The 21,214-nt window shown below is 45.2% G+C and overlaps 2 protein-coding genes across 5 annotated transcripts in view; one reads left to right on the forward strand and one right to left on the reverse strand.

Moving 5' to 3' along the window:
- KCNT1 (potassium sodium-activated channel subfamily T member 1) overlaps positions 1-5,886 on the forward strand; it is a 55,014-nt gene extending 49,128 nt beyond the window's left edge. For 3 of the 4 annotated variants that reach the window (XM_087914653.1, XM_026712314.2, XM_026712316.2), the window contains 3 exons: positions 2,269-2,331; positions 4,473-4,557; positions 5,376-5,886. In XM_087914653.1, coding sequence (XP_087770779.1) covers positions 2,269-2,331; positions 4,473-4,557; positions 5,376-5,487 — 260 coding nt within the window. In that variant the 3' untranslated portion in view covers positions 5,488-5,886. The remainder of the gene's footprint in view (positions 1-2,268; positions 2,332-4,472; positions 4,558-5,375) is intronic. The other variant, XM_087914655.1, reaches the window with a different exon arrangement.
- Positions 5,887-14,680: 8,794 nt separating this feature from the next.
- LOC148124543 (uncharacterized) lies at positions 14,681-19,225 on the reverse strand. Its single transcript, XM_087914294.1, has 3 exons — positions 18,723-19,225; positions 17,789-17,968; positions 14,681-16,954 (listed from the first exon to the last, which is right to left on the reverse strand). The coding sequence occupies exons 1-3, from the start codon at positions 18,982-18,984 to the stop codon at positions 15,549-15,551; spliced, it is 1,848 nt and encodes a 615-aa protein (XP_087770420.1). The 5' UTR covers positions 18,985-19,225; the 3' UTR covers positions 14,681-15,548.
- Between the last annotated feature and the right edge of the window lie 1,989 nt (positions 19,226-21,214).

Below are 21,214 nucleotides of genomic sequence, written 5' to 3' on the forward strand. Positions count from 1 at the left end.
GGAAATGCCAGGTTTTAATTTTTTTTCCTCTTTTTTTCAATGTCACTATCTCCAACAATCAACTTAGAAAAGGGATCTTTACCAGACCCAACTCCTGCCTCTATTCAGGCTGCTCTCACTTTCTATTCTAACTGGCCGAAGCAGATGTTATTTCTTTGATTTCCCAAACATCGATATTGCCTTCCGTTTTTCAGAAAGGAATTTTATCTCCCACCGCGGGGATAAAATCCCGCCCAACTTAAAGCCGAGAAGGAAGCTTCGCGAAGCTCTTTGCTCCTTTTGATTGACCTAAGCTAGAGAGAGAAAGACGGTGATGAATGGGATGGCGTTTAACCTGCATTGGTCAATCACGATTAATCCATAGGTAGAAGAGTTTGCACAAAGCCTTAAGATAAAATAGAAACCGAGCCAATGGAGTTGCTTAACATACTAAGTTCCACATGTGTTTGTCCAAAAGGCAATTGGAGTTTCTTGGGGTTTTTTTTTTTCTTTGAAAACGTTTCCCTTCACAGTGAATCCTGGGTTGGGTAGAAAAGCATTGGGCAGATTTAAAAGAAGAGGGTTGTGTTTTGTCATTATTCAGACTGTTTCCGCAGCAAGATCACCACAGTCCGATTCCATCATTTCCATGTTCACCTCATTGTCCACATTCCATAGGTAGAAACTTTGGGAGACCTTAGGGAGTCTGAAGATTTTCCTTGACATCTGCTTCAAAAAAAAAAAACACCTTAAAAGAAATTGTAGGATCAGGCTGACCTAGAGGTGAAAAGATCCAGGGAAAAAAGAGACAGAGACAGAGAGAAAGGAAAAATCAGGAAAATTAAACGCTGGTTGAAGAATGAATGAATGAATGAATGAATGAACGAATGAATGAATGAATTCCTTATTGGCCAAGTGTGATTAGACACACAAGGAATCCGTCTTGGTGTAAATGCTCTCTTTGAATCTCCCCATCCCTGATCTAACATAACCACAGGTGAACTATAGGGGAGTTCTGTTAACTTAGAGACCTCGGGGGGGTGAGGGGGAGGGAACCCCAGAGTTTCTCTTTCTTTTTTGTTACGATGAAAACCTTTTCAGTCCATTTTTTAAAAGGGAGATTTCTTTTCTTTTTTCCCCCGCTTCCTTTTGCGGAATTCTTTTGGGCCGTCTCTCGCCGCATGCTTTCCCTTCTGCCCTCAGTGATAGAGTGCCCTGAATTTCCCGGTCTGTAAGATTCCTTTCTCCAAATTGAGCCACGCAAACCTGAATTGCTGTTTTCACCCTGGCAAGCCAGCCTTCTTGTCATTTTCTGGAGGTCTCCGAAAGGAAGAAATTTAGAACAAAGGGTGCCCCCCGTTTCAATGCCTGCCTTGAGCCAAAAGCTACGGGGGCTTTCTTGCAAAGTGCTCTGGGATTAGCTTGCTCCAAAGCAAAATAATCTTTTCCCAGAGTTCATGCATTTATATTTTTCTATTTTTCTTATATGTATCCATGTATTCATAACTATGTTTTTACTTATACCTATTATCTTGTAAGCAATTGACAAATAAAAAGTAAATAAATAAAAAATAAATAAAATAACAAAGTCCCAGTTACTGAAGTCCCTGGGGGATGTTAATACTTTTGGGGAGGGGTCCTTATCCATTTGCCTGATTAGGTTTCTCAAAATAGAGAGGGGGCTTGATGGTTTTCTGGTGCTAAAACAGCTGAGGGCTCCTTGCAATTTCTTTCTAAATTTCCTCGATCTTCCTTCTCAAGGAGAGAACACAATTCTTTAACCAGACCTGCATCCAAGCTTTGATGGGACTGGAATTAGCTAAATTCACCAAAGCTAGGATAATGGAACAGTTTGTAAGAAAACAAGCCAGCTCAGAGTGCACCAAGAACCCCTCAAATTGGCCAAAATGGAAAGGAAGCCAGCCCTTTAGCTGAGAGGTCCATCTTGTTTAAGTGAGATTGTCCGAGACCCATTTTTATGACGTATCACCTGTTGGTTCATGCAACACCATTAACGCCTGGCGTCCTTTTAATTTGCTTGCTTTTCTTTCTGAACTTATATGTACCTATACACTTTGGACTACATGATTTGGCCTGTGTGACCACCGAATCTCGTTTCTGAATACTTTCTGAATCGCTGCTTGCTGATTTTTTTCTCTTCTCTTTCTCTCCGTTTATGTCTGTGCTGTGTTGTGTTCTCTTCTGTTTTCCCCCCTTCCTTCCCTTTTCTTCCGTTTGATTTCTGTTTGTTTCTTCTTCTTTTTCCCCCCCTCTCTGTGCGCTCCGTAGAGGATGTAGCAAATTTAACAGCCTGTGATGTGATGAACCGAGTAAACCTTGGATATTTGCAAGGTAAATAGTCAAGTGACCGAGATGTGGCCCATTGAATTCTTGGGGTAAAACACCCTCTGTAGAAGGATGCTGTTCTGGGTTGAGATTTTCAAAGAGCAGGTGAGGTAGCTAGCACGATGAAAACACTGCAGTGGGTGTGTATTTAAGGTGTCTCCTGGAGTGCAGACGTGATCAACAGTGTCCCATTCACCCTCAAGATAGATAATCAAGAAATAATCTTCTTAAAGATACGTGACACCACAGTCAGAACTGAAGAAGCTTCTTGGATGAGAAGCGAAATGTCTTCCAGGAAAAACAACGACGTCCAGTTGCCTTTTGAAAAAGAAGTTTTGGGACAACCCTGACCTGGATGACCGATGATTTCCATAGATGTGACGCCATAGGAAGCCCAACTGGGTTCACCAAGTCTATTTCCTAGATGAGCTGCATTCTAACTCAGTCAGTGTGAATGTGATGGGAAAAACCCAGCTGATGAGTTAGTCTGTGTTGCAGCCTCTTGGGCAAACCAGGAAAGTGAGTTACGTTCGTTGCCAGGCTGAATGTACGCTGCAAATCAGAGGTGGTATTCAGCTGGTCTGGGCCAATTCTGGTTGTATCGGTAGCTGAAATTTTGACTAGTTTGGAGAACCGGCACATACCACCTCTGGTTGGCCCTTCCCATCCGCCCCTGCCATTTCCTCTCCTATATTCCCTTGTTTTTTTAGCTCAGCTGAAGTGCGCACATATAGAACCATGCACAGAACTGGTAGGAAACCATTTGGAAACCCACCACTGGTGCAAATGTTCAAACACCGTGGTTTTCCATCTTAGTTTAAGGCAGGATCCAAACCATTTGAGCAAAGCAACAAGTGGCTCTTATTTTGATTTCCGTCTGGGGGATGCCCATGTTTTTACAGCCATAGCTACAGTTCTTCAGTTCCTCACGACCATGATTGAAATGAAATAAGATATTCCCCCCTTCATCCCAAATTAGCTGGTTGGTATGAGGGTTGCTGCAGTTTAATCATTAACTTCACCTTGGAAATGAATGCTAGGCGGCATCTGAACAACTCCCCAATAGAAGAGATGTTTTTCGGGGCAGTTAAGGAGCAATGGAGTGGAAAGAGCCTTCACAGTAAAGTTGCATCCGGCAAAAAGCAATGATCTGTTGCAACTGGCAGTCCATTAATCAAAGTAATCAATGATTATTTGATTTTACAGAGCCCCTCTCTTTCCTGATGTAGCCATCTTTGGATTTGTAACCTTGGAGGTCTTCTAGTCCAAGCCCTGTGTCAACTCGTAAAGCATTCCTATGCTCATTTTTGAGTTGCCATAAGCAGGAAGAGGGAAAAGCCTGAAGGAGCAGTACAGAAATTAAAACCAGAAGTATATTCCATGCTTATCCTACAAAGATTGTAGCTAGGCTACCGGATCTTCTGCCCTTGAAAATCCTTCGTTGGAGAATGTGATTGATGACACACAGCCCGTGAACGTCCAGGGGGATGGGGGAAACAGTTTACGGTTTACTTTTCTTTGCGGCAGACCCTTTTGCTTCCTATCATGGCCTTGCCCAAGGAATTTCTGGAGAGAACCAAAGTGTTCCATATGCATGAGTATGTCTTACTAATATTTCTAAGGTTCTGTTTGGAACTTAATGGCCCAGGTGTGCATGAGACAAGGAGATCTCCTTGAAAGATATAAGAACCAAGATGGCTGACCTGAAATAGCTGTGGGCCACAGGCTTTTAAAAATACCTGTTGCTGTGTGTGAGCAACTGTGCCATTCTGATACATCAACCACCTTCTTCATTATCTCATTGTCCTGTTTCTGTCCCCAGCTTCAGTGTGGAGCATCCTATCACAGGCAGCGTCCCCATTTCTTGGATTCATTGAGCAATACTGACCCTATCGCTTCCCTTTGGAAAGGGGATGTGCCTTAAATTATCTTTATTCAGAATGAAAAATGAGTGAGTAAGGTCCATGTGTTATCCTCCAGCCTAGATCTACTGACGATTAACAGGAAAGAGACACAGAAAAACCTGGGAGATATTTATGATTGAGATACTCAGAGGGTTCCGTAGCCCCAAAGGTTTGCCACTTTTCAGCTGGTTAACGACTGTTTTGCCTGACTGGATGACCACTTGACCAACTCTTTTATTCCAGATGAAATGAACGACCACCAAAACACGCTCTCCTATGTTCTCATCAATCCTCCTCCGGACACACGGCTAGAACTCAACGATATCGTGTATGTATGAAATTAATTCAGCATATTATGTTTTAGAATGTGTCTTTTTCCAAGAGGCCCGCTTTAATTAAGGATAGCCATAGCACATTATATGTCACTTCATTATGTTCAAGAAAGTCCAAGAAATCAGCATTTCGTTTAGTTTGTCAGGCGTGTATGAGAAAACAAGTATAAGTATGAATGTAACATATAAACATATAAACAGGTATAAGTACATAATAAATGAGTATGAATAAATGGGAACAGGGACGGTAGGTATGCTGGGGCGCTTATGCACGCCCCCTTTAAGGACCTCTTAGGAATGGAGTGAAGCCCACAGTTGAACCGTTTAAGATTAAAGTCTTGGGGGGTTGAGGATGTAACAACAGAGTCAGGAAGTGAGTTCCAGGCATTGACCACGCTGTTGCTGAAGTCCTCGTTTCTGCAATCGAGTTTGGAGCAGTTTACTTTGAGTTTGTATCTATTGTTTGCCCGTGTGTGTGTTGTTGCAATTGAAGCTGAAGTAGCTAAGTCATTGACAGGACGTTGTAGCAGACAATTGTGTGTAGTAAGCTTAGGTCAGACTGCAGGCGGCGTAGTTCAAAGTTGTCCAAGTCCAAAATTTCAAGCCTGGTGAAGGCATCAGGTGTTCTATTGTGAGCAGAGGAGTGGAGGACTCGCTCAATCCTATGAATGTCCCTTATACAGTGTGGATTCCAGGCAGATGAGCTGTATTCGAGAACTGGTCTGGCGAAGGTTTTGTAAGCCCTAGTTAGCAATTCAATGTTACCAAAGGAGGAGCTTCGCAAAATGAGATTAACATCTTCCTTCCTCCTCAGGTATTTAATACGGCCCGACCCCCTCGCTCACGTGGAAAATGAAGGTCACAGTCGGAAGAGCAGCAGCCATAAGAACGCGAACCCTGAAACGCGAGACGAGACGCAGCTCTGAGTAACTCCCTCTTCCTGCACGGAAAATACAACTCCTTCTTCATGCATGGAACTGCATCAAAACTCCCAATAAACTTAAGAAAGGGAAGAAGATGTTTTTTCAGGGGACAACCGTTGTACTTTGCACCGAGCAAGTTTAAAGGATGACTTTCCTCAAACTGGACTCTGGATTCAGGATCTGCAGAGCTGGTACAAATGACCCCAGCCCACCGTTCCTGGTCTGGTTCTGGGTTCTTCTCCCAAAGGACTCCAGGTGGCTGGAGAAGGCCTAGAACTTTAGAGGTAGCGCCTCTCGTGGATGGACGATTCGTACGCCACTTGGTTTTAAACTTTTCTATCATTTCAGAGGGGTTGTTGGGTTGAGGGAAGAAGAAAAATAAATACATTTAAAATATACCACAACTCGTGAACATGTCTTCCTTGGCGCAAACCACAGGAGCAGGCACGTGACTCCCTGCCATACTAGAAGCCTCATCCATCTGGAGCAGAAGGAAAGACCCGCCCAGCAATGCAGAAGGTCAAGAGGCAGAGCCCGCGCTCCACAAGTTTAGTGGCAAAACTAAGGGGCTGCAATTCACACAGCACAGTCGGTTTGCTTGGTTTCCTTTTTTTCAGTGACGCAACCCCAGCAGCTGTGCCTTGTGCAGTTGAGGTGACGAGGCAGGGCTTCCCAGGCAGGCCCCCAAAGGGTGCAAAGGCAAGAGGGGTTCTGGGGTTCTGGACCACCAGGCCGGCCCTGGGAGGGAGGGGCTGGGCAGAGGCAGCCGAGTTGGTCTTTCAGGGGCCCAAAGGGAGTTTAGAAATTGGACTCGGGGTTGTTATTTCACAGAAAATATTTCTTAAGCAAGACTGACTTACGGACATAACCTTCTTTTGGAAATAAAATATCTTGGTCCTAAATATTTTTTTTTTCGTCTGAAGACATTTTTATTTGTTTGGACAACCACGGCTGTGAAAGCAATTGGAATAAAGGAAAGAGAGAAAATACATTTTTGAAGAGAATACTATATTTTGTCTATTTTTTGCTATAGAATTATCATAATTTTTTTGTCCCAGTTGAGGTCATAAATCTGTAGATGTTTAAAGCCTCTGTCCTTCCAACCACAGAAGAAGTTACAGCTTTGTGATCTTCAACCAAACCTTTATTCGAGCAGAGATACAAAACAGATTGGAGAATAAGTCAAGAGTGTCTTTCTGATCGGTTCTGTCGGTTGGGTGCATTATCCATCCCATTCTCCACCTTGAAATGGCTTGGCTTCCTCTTCCTCCTCCTCCTCCTCCTCAGCTGGAAGAGGGAAATCAATCTGGAACATCTTTTGAATCAAAGGACAGAGGGTCATGATGCTATGAGTCTTCTGGTTGGTGTCTTCTGGGGTGGCCAAAAGGGCGATTTGACCACAGCTCGTGATGGAGATAGGTAGTTCCTGCAAAGAGGGGTTTCCATCTGTTCTGAAAGAAAAGCCACTAACAACAGGGGATGGAGTTACTGGATCTCCTTTGCTGTCCTCCGAAGACTTCTCACCATCCAATGCAATGGTCTCCAACAGAATTCCTTCCGAACGCTGGACTTTTTCACCCAAGCTACTGAACGCTTTCTTCTCCAGAGGCCATTGGTCCACCCAATGACCTACAGAAGACATAGGTTCGGTGTCTTGGACCTTCTGGAAATCCATTGGCGGGCCCTGACGCTTCGAGATTGACTCTGTCATGGGACCCTCAACCAACATGGAGGGCGGGGGGAAGATGGTTGTGCTGACCAGCGGTGAAGGATACTCGTAGATGGAATCGATCTCGCCTGGACCATGGGCTAGGACCAAACTGGGCTGGAAGTCTGGGAAACAAGCCGCTAACCAGCGTTCTTCAGACCGCGTCTTTGCGATGTTGTGTGGAGCGCCCAGAAAAGTTAGAGCAAATTCGTTTTCTGCAAAATCAAGAGGGGAAACCCCATTAAGATGGTTGCCTTGGCCCTACTCTAGATCAAGAAGGGTGGATGCTACTCGAGGGGTGAAGATCTTTCTTTCCGTGAGTCCATGTTGATGACTCAAGCACTCATCCTCATCCAACCCATCACAACCTCCTGCCCTGAACAGGCTTTGGACTAGAAGACCCCTTCCAGCCCCAGGATTCTAGGATCAATGTTTCTTTCTCACCTTTGGCCTTAATTGACCGCACCAGTTGGGAATTGTAGTTTTATAGGTTTAAAAAATGGCTTCCAACCCTAACGATAACCATCTGAGATCTCTTGTCTTCTTGGTTCACGGAGAACCAAGAGGGAAAAATGTTAGGGAAAATGTGGAATGGAGCCACATCACATATCTTATTTTATCAAATACAGGTATAGTCCTAGACGTGGTTCATTTAATGACCGTTCAAAGTTACAACATCACTGGAAAAAATGACTTAGGACCATTTTTCAGACTTATGGCTGTTGCAGCATCCCCCGAGTCATGCAATCAAAATTTGGGGAATGCTGGGGAATGGGTTCATATTTAGGAGGGGGTCACGTGATCCCCTATTATGACCTTTTGATGAGCAAAACCAATAGGAAAGCCCGATTCTTTGCAATGATTCACTTAACAACGGTGGCAAGAAAGGTCGTGAAATGGGGCTAAATTAATTGAATCACTGCCTCACTTAGCAACAGAAATGTAGGGCTCAGGCAACTGAATTTTGATCACATGATTTTGGGGGATGCTGCAAAGGTCGTAACTGTGAAAAAGGGTCATAAGTCTCTTTTCTCAGTGTTGTCGTAACTTTAAGTGAACTGTTGTAAGTTGAGGGCTGCCTGTATTAGACCACCCAGCCTATCTGGGTTCGCATGTATTTTGTGAGCTTCCTTCCATTCCCCACCATCCAGTCAGAGCTGAAGAAGCTTCTTGGATGAGAAGCGAGACGTCTTCAAAGAAAAACCAGAAAGTCCAGTTGCCTCTTGAAAAAAAAAGCACCTTGGGGGCACCCAGGACCTGGAGGACAGAGAAGCTCCACCGAAAGATGCAGTTGGCATGTTACCTTTAGGGGGGACTGCATCGGTAGAGGACCACTGAGTACCGGCATCTAGAAATGTCCTCCTTGGAGCAAGGCCTGGTTTAGCACATCTCCTTGAAGGAGGAGCAGAGCCTTCGCAACCACAGTGTTGGCACTTCCAGGTCCTGCTCAGGGTGGACTCCTTTCTGGTCAGGACCCTTGGTTCTCCTTGCCTGCTCCTAGGCCTCCTATGGCTGAGAACCATTTCTCCAGCTTGTTGAGCTTTCTCAAACTCCTGAGACGCTCGTGCTGTTTTCCCAGGACAATGAGGAACCGAGAACCACCCAGGACAAGGTTCCTTCAAGGGATGGAACCTGTTTGCTTCTGGTTGGCTGGATACACTCGACAGAGAAGGAGCGGAGGTCACCTCATGGGTTGGATGCAGAGGGCAAGGTTTCCATCTCGGGCTTTTATTGGCTGTGCTTGCAAAGGAGGGATGAAGATCAGATCTCCGGGGGTCTTTTCCCCCTGCCCAACTTTCTTGCCAGGGTCTCAGTTCAGAAGCCGAATCACTTTCAGGAGATGTGAAGCCAACTTGGGGTTGGTGGTGGGGATGACCACGGTGGCTCCTCTTTCTCCTCAAGCAACTGGGAGAAGCCTGGAGGGGACTTCCGCCCTGACGAGACTTGTTTCTCTTGGGAGGAGACGAACGAGAAGCGGCTCCGTTTTGCTTGATCTCCATGGCACTTCCGTCAGGGAAATCTATATGGACCAGAGCTGGCAACGGCTGGGTGTCTCTTAGGTGAGTCTTGGGATGAAAAGTTGGGCCGTTCGTCCGGTGGTGAACTTGCTCTCCCAAGCCTGGAATAAATAATAATGTGGTTGGAAAAGCAGAACCTCTAATATCGCCCCGGACGATGTTCTAAAGTAGAGAACGGGGCAATTTCCCATGGCCAACCTACTGTTGTAGGCCGCCAACGGCTGACGGAGCTGGCAGCAGAGTTGGGCAGAGAGGACATTGGGGAGGAAACTGGGCCAGTCCTGGAGGCGGAGGAAGGCTCGGACAAGGGCTCTGCATCGGAGGCAGAGATGGGGGCCCAGGGCAGGCTGGCAATCGTCAGCCGCCTTCAGGTTCAGAGTGAAGTGGAGGAGCTTCTGGAACCAGTTCCCAGCCTGCACATGTGCAGAACTGCCAAAAGGAAGGGACAATTAAGAACTCAGGGTTGAGGTGGGAGTAAGGCCGCAGGTGGACGGTGAATGGCCCCTCCCATCAGAAGTAAAAGAGGAGCAAAAGGGGAGGGGGCTTTTGCAGGAAACAATTTGTTTGTTCATTCGTTTGTTCCTGCATGTGGAAATATTTACCGGGCAGCTTGCCAAGATCGATAAGGTCTGAGCTATTGATTATACCTTTGCAAGACTGTTTGCCAGGCCATTGTCTGCGTGTGAAAGCAAGAAAGTCACATTCCTTTAATAAAAGAGATTTTGCCGGGACTCAGAGTTTGCTTAGTGGTTTTGGGGGAAGCTGAGGACAGAACACCTACCAAGCCAACTTACTGTGGTTGATTCACTCACCTGGTTGCATCCTCGCTATCTGATCCATAGCGGCAGGTGGAATTCGGGAACCCCTTAACCCACGCATGCATGTGGGGCAGGGTCGGTCTCGGGTGCCCCTGTCCCTGGAGACTTCAGTCCCCTTGTTGGTATCGTCCTGGGGATCTGGATAGCCGGGCTGGCCGAAGACTGGACCTCTTCCTTCGTGTCCTTTCTCACAGAGGGTGACAATGCTTCGACCCATTGGGTCCATGGATAAACAGGCCACCAGCGGACTCTGGAATCTCGCCTGCTCCCCATAGCAAATTTGAGAAGCAGAGACCAACGGCCCACAGCGGGTTCCTCTGGAGAAGCGACCTCCTTCCAAAGCCGAGCTCTCTGCAGCCGGAAGACCGGAAAGGATCTGGGGATCCCCGCTGGAGGTTTTCGTTCCTGGATCCACGGAAGGTTTGAGACCGCTGTTCGCAACGGCCTTTTCGTTCCTTGACTGGTTTGCAATGGGCGACCGGCAGCCACAACATTTAGGGAGGCAGCAACAGCAGAACAGGCCTGCGGTAAAACCAAGGAAAAAGCCACCTGTGGGTACCAAAACGAGATTGGAAAAAAGCAAATCGTTACATGCTAATTATTGTACTCTTTTTATGTCTATATCAAGAGACATTAAACACACGGATTAGTGGAGAACCTGGGCATTGTGCTGTCACTTTTTCATCATTGTTGTACCTGCAGAGGGCCACTCAATGAACCAGTCACTAAATAAGGACTACTTGTAATCAGAAAGATGGCAGTAATGGGTTGAAACCTTTGGCAGAAGCCAAAATAGGGAAACTGTTCTACCCATGAATAGCCCTTAGACTTACATTCCGCTTCCTAGTGCTTTCCAGCCCTCTCCTATGCGGTTTACAGAGTCAGCCTCTTGCCCCCAACAATCTGGGTCCTCGTTTTACCCACCTCAGAAGGAGGGAAGGCTGAATCAACCTTGAGCCCCATCAGGATCGAACTCCTGGCAGTGGGCAGAGTCAGCCTGCAATACTTGCATTCTAACCACTGTGTCATGCTGGTGCTCTGTGTATAGGAATCTAGAGTAGAACTAGTTGTAAACTATTCCTCTAAATAACTGAAATGGTATATGGTCTCCTGCTTGAGCAGAGGGTTGGACTAGAAGGCCTCCAGGGTCCCTTCCAACTTTGTTATTATTACTTTGTTAAGTAGCATCCCCTAATCTCTAACCACAGGTCAAAGTGTCAAGAGGTTGGCTCCTCTCAGCCCGGATTAATCAATGGAAAGCATTGCAATCGGTCCTTGTCACTCAATTTTATGACTGCTTCAATGATGCCTTACCCAGCAAACCACAGATCAGCTTGACGTTTCCTGCTCGTGTCGGCGGAAAACCAAAGGTTGAGAATAGCGGGGAAGGCAAATAGCTGGAAGGTCGTGGAGCACACCCCAGGAGCTTGCTGCTGGTCACTTGCTGTCCTTCAAGAGAGAGGGGTCTTTTGCAAGTCACCCCAGCAGGCAACTGGATTTTAGCCTCCACTGATTGCATGGACTGGATCAACCGGCAGTTGCAAACCCAGGGATTTCTATGAAGAAGCAGGAAGTTGATGGAATCCGGGAGGGTCGGTAAGGTGGTCAGCCTGTTCTGGAATAACAAGAGATCTTGGAGGGCTTGCAAAGGTTGGAAGGCTTCCTGGTTGATAAAGAGGATTTTATTAGTCGATAAGTCCAGCTTGGTCAAGGAAGCCAAGCCCAGAAAAGCATCCATGGGGAGATACTGAATCATATTGGAGGAGACCACCAGCTCATCGAGCGTCTTTAAGTTCTCAAAAGCCCTTGGGGGAAGGTAGGTGATCCTGTTAAGGGCAAGGGAGAGTTTCTTGAGTTTCGGCATCTCCATGAACCACGTTCCCTTCAAAACGTCCAAGCTGTTGTTGGCCAGAACCAACTCTTCAAGATAGAGAAGACCCGAGAAAGCCAAGGGCTCGACTGTACAACTGGCCAGCTGGTTGTTGCTGAGATCCAGAATCTTCAGGAGGTTGACGTAAGGTGTGAAAAAGGTGAAGTCGGCCAAGGAGGAGATGAGGAATCCAGTGATCGACAAGAAATAAAGACTGGTGAAATTGCTGAAGGACAGAGGTGGTATCTCACTAAGGTTCCCTTGCTGTAGAAGGATCTGCTGGGTGGAACTTGGCAAAGCTATTAAGACTGGAAACATCAAAGAGGGAAAACAAGGAAATGCTTAGAATGAAAAATAACAGGTCGGTTATCAGTGTTTTGATTTCTGAAAACTCCTGGGGAGAGATCGGGGAATTGAGTCATGGCAGCTGGACTTCTTTTCTTTTTTGGTTTCAAACCAGTTTTTGGGCTTGGAACCAAAGAAAGAAAAGAACTCCGATTGCCCTGTCTCAACTTCTAGACAACTTCTAGACGAGGAGATGACTGAGAATCTTAATCCTGCAACGTAAAATGAAGAGGCTTGGAAGGGGAGCAGAGTGAACTGAGTCTACTAGAGGTCTCCAACTCTGGACTGATGCTACCCTCTGTAGTAAAAATTTCAAAAGAAAGCATCAAGGATGCACGCACCAAAATTGTAAACCTCAACAAACTTAAATCTGGTGTCTGCTGAACGGAACTAACTTTGGAGCCAACTCTGAGATACTAACCTAGCATTCTAACCCAGGTTTGCTCCAAAAGGTGTTCCTTCCTCCAGTGGGTGAAAAGACAGATCAAACCAGGGGTCCCAGTCTTGGCAATTATAAGACGTGTGGACTTCGACTCCCAGAATTCCCCAGCAAGCCAAATTCTGGGAGTTGAAGTCCACACATCTAAACAGTTGCCAAGTTTGGGATTAAACCAGTCTTCCAGAATCCCCATAATTCCAGCCGTTGTGATGAGTTCTGGAAAACTGGTTTAATCTGCTTTTTTAAAACCCAATCAATAAAATACACTACATTAGATGGGGGTTGTGGGGTTGGTTGTGTGTGTGCATAACTTGTGCTAATTTTCTTGTGGTCATTGCATTTCCCAAGTGGATAAACACTTGCAAAGCAGATCTTGATAAAACTGTAAGGGAACTTATCAGGCAGGACAAGAAGCAATGGGTGGAAATTAACCAAGAGAGAAGCAACCTAGAACTAAGGAGGAATTTCCTGAAAGTGAGGACAATTCACCAGAGGAACTCCTTGCCTCCAGAAGTTGTGGGGGCTCCAACACTGGAGGTTTTCAAGAAGAGACTGGACAGCCATCCCCCTGAAATGATATAGGACCTCCCGTCCGAGTAAGGGGCTGACGAGGAGATTTTCCAACTCTGTTATTCTGTTAATCATCAGTAAATGACTTTAGCGAGGGAAGTGAGTTCAAACTGTTGCTTGCACATGTTTAACTGGGCTTAGGAGTCCATTCCTAGATGTTGCTAACCAGAAACTCTTCCATATATACCGCCACTATGGCATGAAAATAGCCTGTAAGTTATCGGTTGATGGAAACCGTGGGAGGAGAAAGGAACAGCTAGAAGCACTGAAGATGCTCACCATCTTGGAGTGAAGACACATCCTCACATTCAACTGTATCTATGGAGCATAGCTGGCAGATGGGAGGACAAGGAATAACACTCCTCAAATCAAGGAGCAACAGAGCCACAAATCCTGCGATACCTGCGGGATTCAAACACAGAAAGGCCACCATCTCCCTTGGAATGTCATCGGTTCCCCATTTCCCAGACAAGATCCCCCGACAAGAATGCAAGAAATAAGGATGTCCACTTGCCATTCCTTTGCAGAGTTCTCTTGACCTCATCCATGCGGGGGAGATCGGGTTCGCAGGACCAAGGACAGCTCTCAATTGTCCAACTCTTTCCTCTTGTCAGTGGCTTCCTCCCTCCGAGGAGGAAGCAGTAGAGCTGAGCGTTTTGCTGAATAAATACTTAAAGACCACGGAGTTTGTTTTAGAGAAGAGACACTGAATTCAGAGGGATTTCAGGAGGACTTTGAAGAACTTCGTTTTCGCTTGTACTGTGGTTTCGCAGACTGTGGTTTACTGAATGTTGGGTTTAGGGTGTGGTGTGAATTTAGGAACTGTGATTTACTGAATAAACCACAGTGCCTAAGTTCATACCGCACCATAAACCCAACATTTTTAAAAAAAGTAAAACCACACACCTCTTGAATTAAAAGACTTCTTTTGAGTTATGCATATGGTTACTTAAGTGACTCACTAAGCATACATTTAGTCCCCCCATGGGGACTAAAGGATACAAGAATCCTATCCTGTGTATAAATGGTGTACAGGGTAAACTGTATGGCCATTATTTCATTTTAGGGTGAGGCAAGTTGAGAAGAGAACACTCCCCCTCACCCCAAGTTTTTAAAACTATCTGAGGAAGCAATTAAAATCCAGCCAGTTTACATTATTCATCCTTTGCTATTTTTATTCAGCCGAAAGAGCTGTGGTCGTGCAGAGATTTCAAAATAAACAATACACTTTTAACAGCCAGGTCTGCGTTACAGAAACATGCAAACAGAAGGGATCAAGGATCTTCCTCATAAAACATTCACTCAATCAATACGTGCAATTAAACCATCAAAGAGATGGATTGGCTTGTTTCCTGAGTTCACCGCAAAGCAAATTTCGGATCACTGGCATCACAGTGAGGACAGAGAATTGGTCCATATTATAAAAAACCAACAACCTGAAAAGTGGATTTTGATGAACAAGACATCCTAATTATCCCAAAGCACAACCCAAGTCGCTTATCAAACAAAATCAAACTACCTACCAATTTTATCATTAGAATTTCACCAAGGATGCTATGAGCTTCAAATGAGGATCAACAACATGGTGTATTGTTGCAATAGTGGCCAATATACGTAGCTCAGGTGTAGGATGAGTGTGAAGGTTCATTCTCTGAGCTTTGTGCAGCCTGGAGAATGAAACTCCACCCTCAGTTTTGTGTATTGAATCACACATAAAAACAAGGAAAAGCTCAGCCATCTTTTCCCCCCTTTAATAAGGTCCCCCTGCAATTGGCAAGCTGGATAGACCATCAACCTAAAATTCACTACTGCAAGGAGAAGGCTGTTCCACCCTTCAGCGTATTTTAATTATTTGTCCTCATGGCAGCCTTCCCAACCTGGTGGAGCAGTTTTGGGACTTCGGTCCAACAGCTGGGAAGATTGAGACTTCCCCTGAAATGCCAAGTTGAGGGAAGGCTAATCTCCCTTGGAGCCAGTTTCCATTCTCAAGATAATTTTGAAAAGATGAACAGTGGGGTGGGTTATTTTTTTTCCAGAGAGTCGTGGGCCAATGGAGTCTCACCAAAGATGCACATCGGGGTGCTTGGCACCACCCTGCTCACCTTCCAGAAGATAGCTCCAGAATATACTCAAAGTGTTCTAGAATGGCATTATGAGTTATTGTACAGATTCTTTCCCAAGTCTTGTCTTTTGATTTCAGGGAACTTCAAAGGAAGGTGGTGTTCTACTCATGACCAGAAAGCCAGTACTCTGGGTCATCTCAATTTTGGAGCGTTGCGTTAAAGGCCACTGGGACCTACATGGATTTGGTGGGTGGCTGGAGAAAAGCACAGCTCTGGTGCGTCAGCTTCCATCGCTCCCGTGTCCATCGGCCCCGATTCTCTACTACTTCATGCAGAAGGTTGATGTACTTAGATTCGTTTGTTGGCAACGCAGTGTCTTCTTCATATGAAGAACTGGCGAATGCAATTCTTGATGGTGGAGATGTGTTGGCTTTCTGGAGGTTTCTGGACTGAGAAGACACCGGCTTTGAAAACTGCTTGGTTTTTAGCCCTGTGGATAGCTTGGCTGCTCTGATATCAGTCTGAGCAGTCTGCTTACACCCTGGAGGAACTGCTTTCCGAAGACCAAGCTCTGAAAAGTCGGCTGGTCTTCCTCTGAAGTCTGACTTCGTTCTATCATCATTGGCTTGGCTAGTCTTGCTCTGAGATCTATGTAAATCATGTTGACTTCGAATTTTTGTATCCAATTCCACCTTCCCTACATCTCTAGTTTCTGGATTTGATTCTTTATAAAGTGGAGGCTCCGTTTCATTGGCTAACTCAGCCTCGTGATTGTCCTCTTGATTGCCGTCAAAGCACAAAAGATCCCCCTTCCTGGGAGATAGATGTAGCCACTCTTGATCAAATGCTGGTTTCTCCACTTCCAGCACCTCACCACAGCGAAGAGGGGGGAGCAAAACCTGTGCCTTGAATGATTCCCCGACACTCAACCCATCGGATCCTTGACCCGCAACCTTCCTTTCGAAAGGCCATGTCAACGAACGCCTCAACGGGTGGCTCTCCTCCTCTGAAGTCATGTCCCTTTGGGGTTTGACCTCCTGTTCCTGTTCTTCAGGGGCTGTAGTCACACTTAAATACAGGAAAGGTTCAGGAGGGACCCCGCTTTCCTTTTCAAGATGTGTAGAATCTCCAACATCTTGGATTATTCGGTCCGAGGCTTCAGAAGAAACGTGAGTCTCTACAGTATCTCGACATACTTCCACCACAACTGGGCTTGCCTTGATGTGGCTCTGAGATTCTACTGCAGAGAGTTCCTCCAGCTTCTGGTAATTCCACAGTCCTGACAAAGGATGCAGGTCCTCCTCTTCGGTATGGATTTTGTCACTCTGGGACCAGAGGGGCATTACTGGCTGTTCTTGGTTTGCATCCATAGATGTTTGCTGTCTTTGGTAGAATTCTTTTCTCAGTAAAACAGCCGAGGCAGACTTGGCACGGATTTTCAACATTCTGTTTCCTGAAGCTGTAGTCCTCGCTTGGTTTTCCTTCTCTCTAGCTGTGAGTTGATGTTCTACAGAATCGATCTGAATCTTGGGTTCTGGAGTGGGAGGTGGTTCCATGGCCTCTTGGCTTGGCCAGATACGTTTGCTGGCATATCTCACCAACCACATCCCAAACAGCAGGAAGAGGAAGGAAATAAATGCTGCCAAAAACAAGGAAGGAAAAATAAATTACTCAGAAATGAATCATATACCCATTCTGAAGTAAAGCATCCAGTGGCAAAATCTGAAACAAGAAGAGGTATAAAAAATTCTGATAAACTGCTTAAGGTACAAGGGCAATAATGGAAGTGGTGAAAGCTAAAATCCAAAGAAGTTGTTATGTAAAATAGAATAGCATCGGGTAGATGTCCAAGGAAAACGTATTAGAAATAAATATATCTCCTTTAGTGGCTAGAACATTTCTAATACTTTGGTCTACATTGGTCCAACAGACTTAACGATATCAAGGAGAATATTTGTAGCGGAGGTTTGAAATGAGGGGCCCTTGGTGCTCTCTGAGCTGGGTGGTTTTCTTGCAGACGTTTTAATTACCCAAACTAGGGTAGGAGGTGACTAGATTGAGTCATAAGTCATAGGTCACAAGAAATCTGAATTCAGCCCACCTTGAATGCCTCGCTTATCTCCTGCTTATTTCCCTTGACTGCCGGTTGGTCAGATTCTCGTAGATCTCTTCGGTTTGCAATAAATCTTTACACTCATTTGCTTGAATCGCCTGATTTCCCTGGCACTCGACAACTAGGTAACACCATTAATACTAGGCCTAGCACTGATGATATTATCTAGTTTGGGTCATGAAATGTCTGCAAGAAAACAACCAAGCTCAGAAGCACCAAGGACCCCTCAGACCCAATGATTTGCCCTGGCTAAGTGGATCTGATGCTGGGTCTTCTCAGCCCCAGTTAACACCTTCACCTCCTACAATAAAGTAGCATCAAGAATAGTTGGAAACACATAACAGAAATATTAAGCAGTACCTAAACAAGCCAGCAAAACCGGTAGTCCAATTTGATAGAAGCTGTTCCCCGAAGTCATTGACATGGATTCTGGTGTGCAGTTGAAACTGGAGATGTTCCAGACCTGGATCCCTTTCATGCTTGGTGGGTTGTGACATATGACAGAAGTGGCATCCTGGAGCAGTGACATGTTGTACAGCTCTGTAAGAAAAACAACAACAGCAACAACAGTATCCCAAAATCAGGACATTAGGTTGTTGAAGACTGTGATACATGGGACAAGTTTGCACAGTGTACTAATCCCATGGTTTGCTAAACAAACCACCATTGGCAGGGCTCACCTGGTAGGCTGAAAGCAGCAGTGGTGTCAGGCATGAAGGAACAGGATCACACACTGAGTTCCAGTTTAGATTTATTACTCCAGCCTATATACAAGAATCTAGTCAACTAAACTTCAGCACTAAATTGGCACTAGATAAGAGTGAACAGAATTCAAGAGGGGTTGGACTTAAGACCATTTATGAGAATGTAAGGATTCCAGGTTAATTCCTCTCTTGACTCCCACCCTTTGAGCCTGTCTCTTCTACTTCTAGTTCATGAAACATCTGTGGAGATTCTTAGTCATCCATGTCATGGTTTACCCAAAGATGCTTTTTCCAAAGTAAACCTGGACTTTGTTTTTCCTAGAAGCCATTTTGCTTCTTATCCGAGAAGCTTTCTTCAGTTCTAAGTGAAGTGAACTAAAGGAGCTTCTCGGATGAGAAGCAAAACATCTTCAAGAAAAAAACATCCAGTTGCCTTTCGAAAAAGTCTCGTTGGGGTGGTATGTGAAACCTAAGCACTTTTTCAGTGGAACACAAAGATTAAATCTGGGTTAGGGGCAAAAATCAGTAGTTTATTCTATAATCTTTGCTTTTTTTCTTATTAAAAAAGCAGGCATTTTCCAGTGCCATACCTTGAATAAAGAATACTGAATCCTGATGCTCACAGAAACAGTTCCATGGGTTTCCTCCGAGTTTCATCACCGGCAGCCTTCCCATCCCATCAAACATATTTCTCGTTAAGCCGGTTAAATTATTGCCAGAAAGGTCAAGGAACACAAGCTTGGATAAGCTTCTGAAACTCTGACTGGCAATTTTGTAGATCTTATTGCCGGCGACACTCAGGGTAATAAGGTTGGAGAAGCCAGAGAATGTCTCAGGTCCGATTTTGGTCATGAGGTTCTGGGCCAACGTCAGGTTCTTGAGTAAGCCTGGTTTGGAAAGCCAAGATGCCGTCACATAAGTGAGGCTGTTCTGATAGAGGCTAAGTTTAGTGAGGCCTTGGAAAGCATGAAATGTGCCACTTTCAATTCTGTGGATGCCACTGTTAGCTAAAGCAAGGCTGGTGACGGACGACAAAGTTGGGCTCTTGAAGACGGTGGAGTTGAGCGTCCCCAGATTGGTTACCACGAAGAGAATGGATGTGAGGCCCGCAGGGAAGTCTGGAACAGAAATATTCAGTGGGTTTTTCCAAGGCCATTTTATAAGCAATTCTTGGTGCCTGCAACCACAATTGGATATTCCATCCCAACCCATCTTTGGAAGAGGTCTCACCCTTTGGGATGGACGAGCAGAAGTATTCTTTCTCCAGGACGCACTGCAACCTAGAGAGCCCAACGGACGTCCAAAGCAAAGCGAATCCAAGAATCCCTAAGAAAACAAGGAGAAGCTGGATGGTCTCTGGACACCATGATACCTGAACAATACTCAATTCAGCAGAAGGCACCGAGATAAAAGGGATCAAGCATCCACCTGCTCATTCAGGATAAAAGCAATGCTTTTGAAAAGTGTCCTAGATCTTGTAAATTAGAAAAGGTCTTTGTTTAATTGCAGGAACACCTTATTAACGTGAAAACATTTTAACACTTGAGGTGCTTTTGTTGATCAAACTGAATTCTTTTCTGGAGGAGAAAGTATGCACTGAATAGTTTAGCCAACCGTATCTCTCCCCCCTGAAAATACCCCTTTGTTCCTAGCACTTTCTCATTTTCTTCCTTCAAAATAGAGGTAGCAGTTCTTAAATGGCATAAAGCAATCAGTTAATGGACCACGTGCTCAGTCTTTCATTGATCAATAGATTCAAGAAGAGGAGAAATTATCCTTTTCCATTTACAGGGGGAGAAAGGATATTTCTACAAATCATAGCTTCTTTTATTCGACCATTTTCAGATTGCCGTTTATCTGAGATTTTTAAGGAATGGCTCTTGGATTCAGCAGTTCTTTCTAATTGAACTAACTTTCTGAATCAGATTGACGTGGTTAGTTGGTTCAAGTGAAGGTGTCTAATAGAATCATTTGGATGTTCGGATGGCATCATTTGATCCATCCTCCAGGTTGAATGTTTGCTTGAGCAGGGGATTGGACTAGAAGACCTCTAAGGTCCCTTTCAACTCTGTTATTCTGATTAGAATGATTCGCCTCGGAGTCAATTTTCACACACACACACACACACACACACACACACACACACACACACAATGAAAGCAAGACAGGACCACTTACATTTCATCTTGGCCAACTTCTCCTTACCGAGCAGAGGCTCAAATCCGCGTACCGTCGTCTTTCTCAAAGCATCAAGGAGCTTTTACGAGAACAGCAGGTGCCAAACTCTTCATAAAACCTCTCAGATTGTCTGCCTGAAGCTCCTTTCAGTAACCGAGACAAGTTGAAACCTGCTGCGCGTTGAGTTCCTCACTTCATTGGGGGGTCTCCTCCATCTGTCCACGTGGCTGCACGAGTTGTATCTCCATAGCATCGCCATGGAGTTTCCCCATTAGCAGTAAATAAGTGAACCATTTCACACAAGAATGCTGCTTCAGTTCCTTTGACCGACATCTCCTGGCCTGACAAGTTGAAGATCTTTAGAATTATGCACCGTAAAAATATCGGCTTCAGGGGATAGATAGTTACGCCCAAGGCCCTTTCCTATAAAATGTATTCTTTTATTCTAACTCAGTTTCAACCTTTTTTTGCAGTTGGGGTTCATTCGAGGAAGAATCCATTTATTCCATGCATTTCGGCTTTGCATTTATGCCATTGCGCTTTATGGACAGTAAGTTTTGCTACTCTAAATTAGCAGTGGCTAGTGAGTCTTACTGGGAAATGGCTTCCGGTCTCAGTTTGGACTCTGGTGGCTTAGAATTTATTTCAGGCCAGACTTCTGCCTACTATGGAAGCCCACCTGAGGGTCTCTTCCATGGGGGGGGGGGTCGCTCTGTTTCTTGCCTCGCTCCCCTCCCCAAGCATTACTTCTTAGCAAGCCAAAGGATGAGCAACCGGCACTTACAAAACCCGTTTGGCTTTAAGAGATTTTGCAACATTGAATGAGGAAACACACGAGAGAATTCACCCTGAAACGGGCTTAGTGAAATTACGTCGGTAGGCCAAGCCATGCGATGAACGGGTG

This window comes from Pseudonaja textilis, chromosome 17 (assembly GCF_049901715.1).
Source record: "Pseudonaja textilis isolate UNSWEBS1 chromosome 17, rPseTex1.2, whole genome shotgun sequence".
Taxonomy (NCBI): Eukaryota; Metazoa; Chordata; class Lepidosauria; order Squamata; family Elapidae; genus Pseudonaja; species Pseudonaja textilis.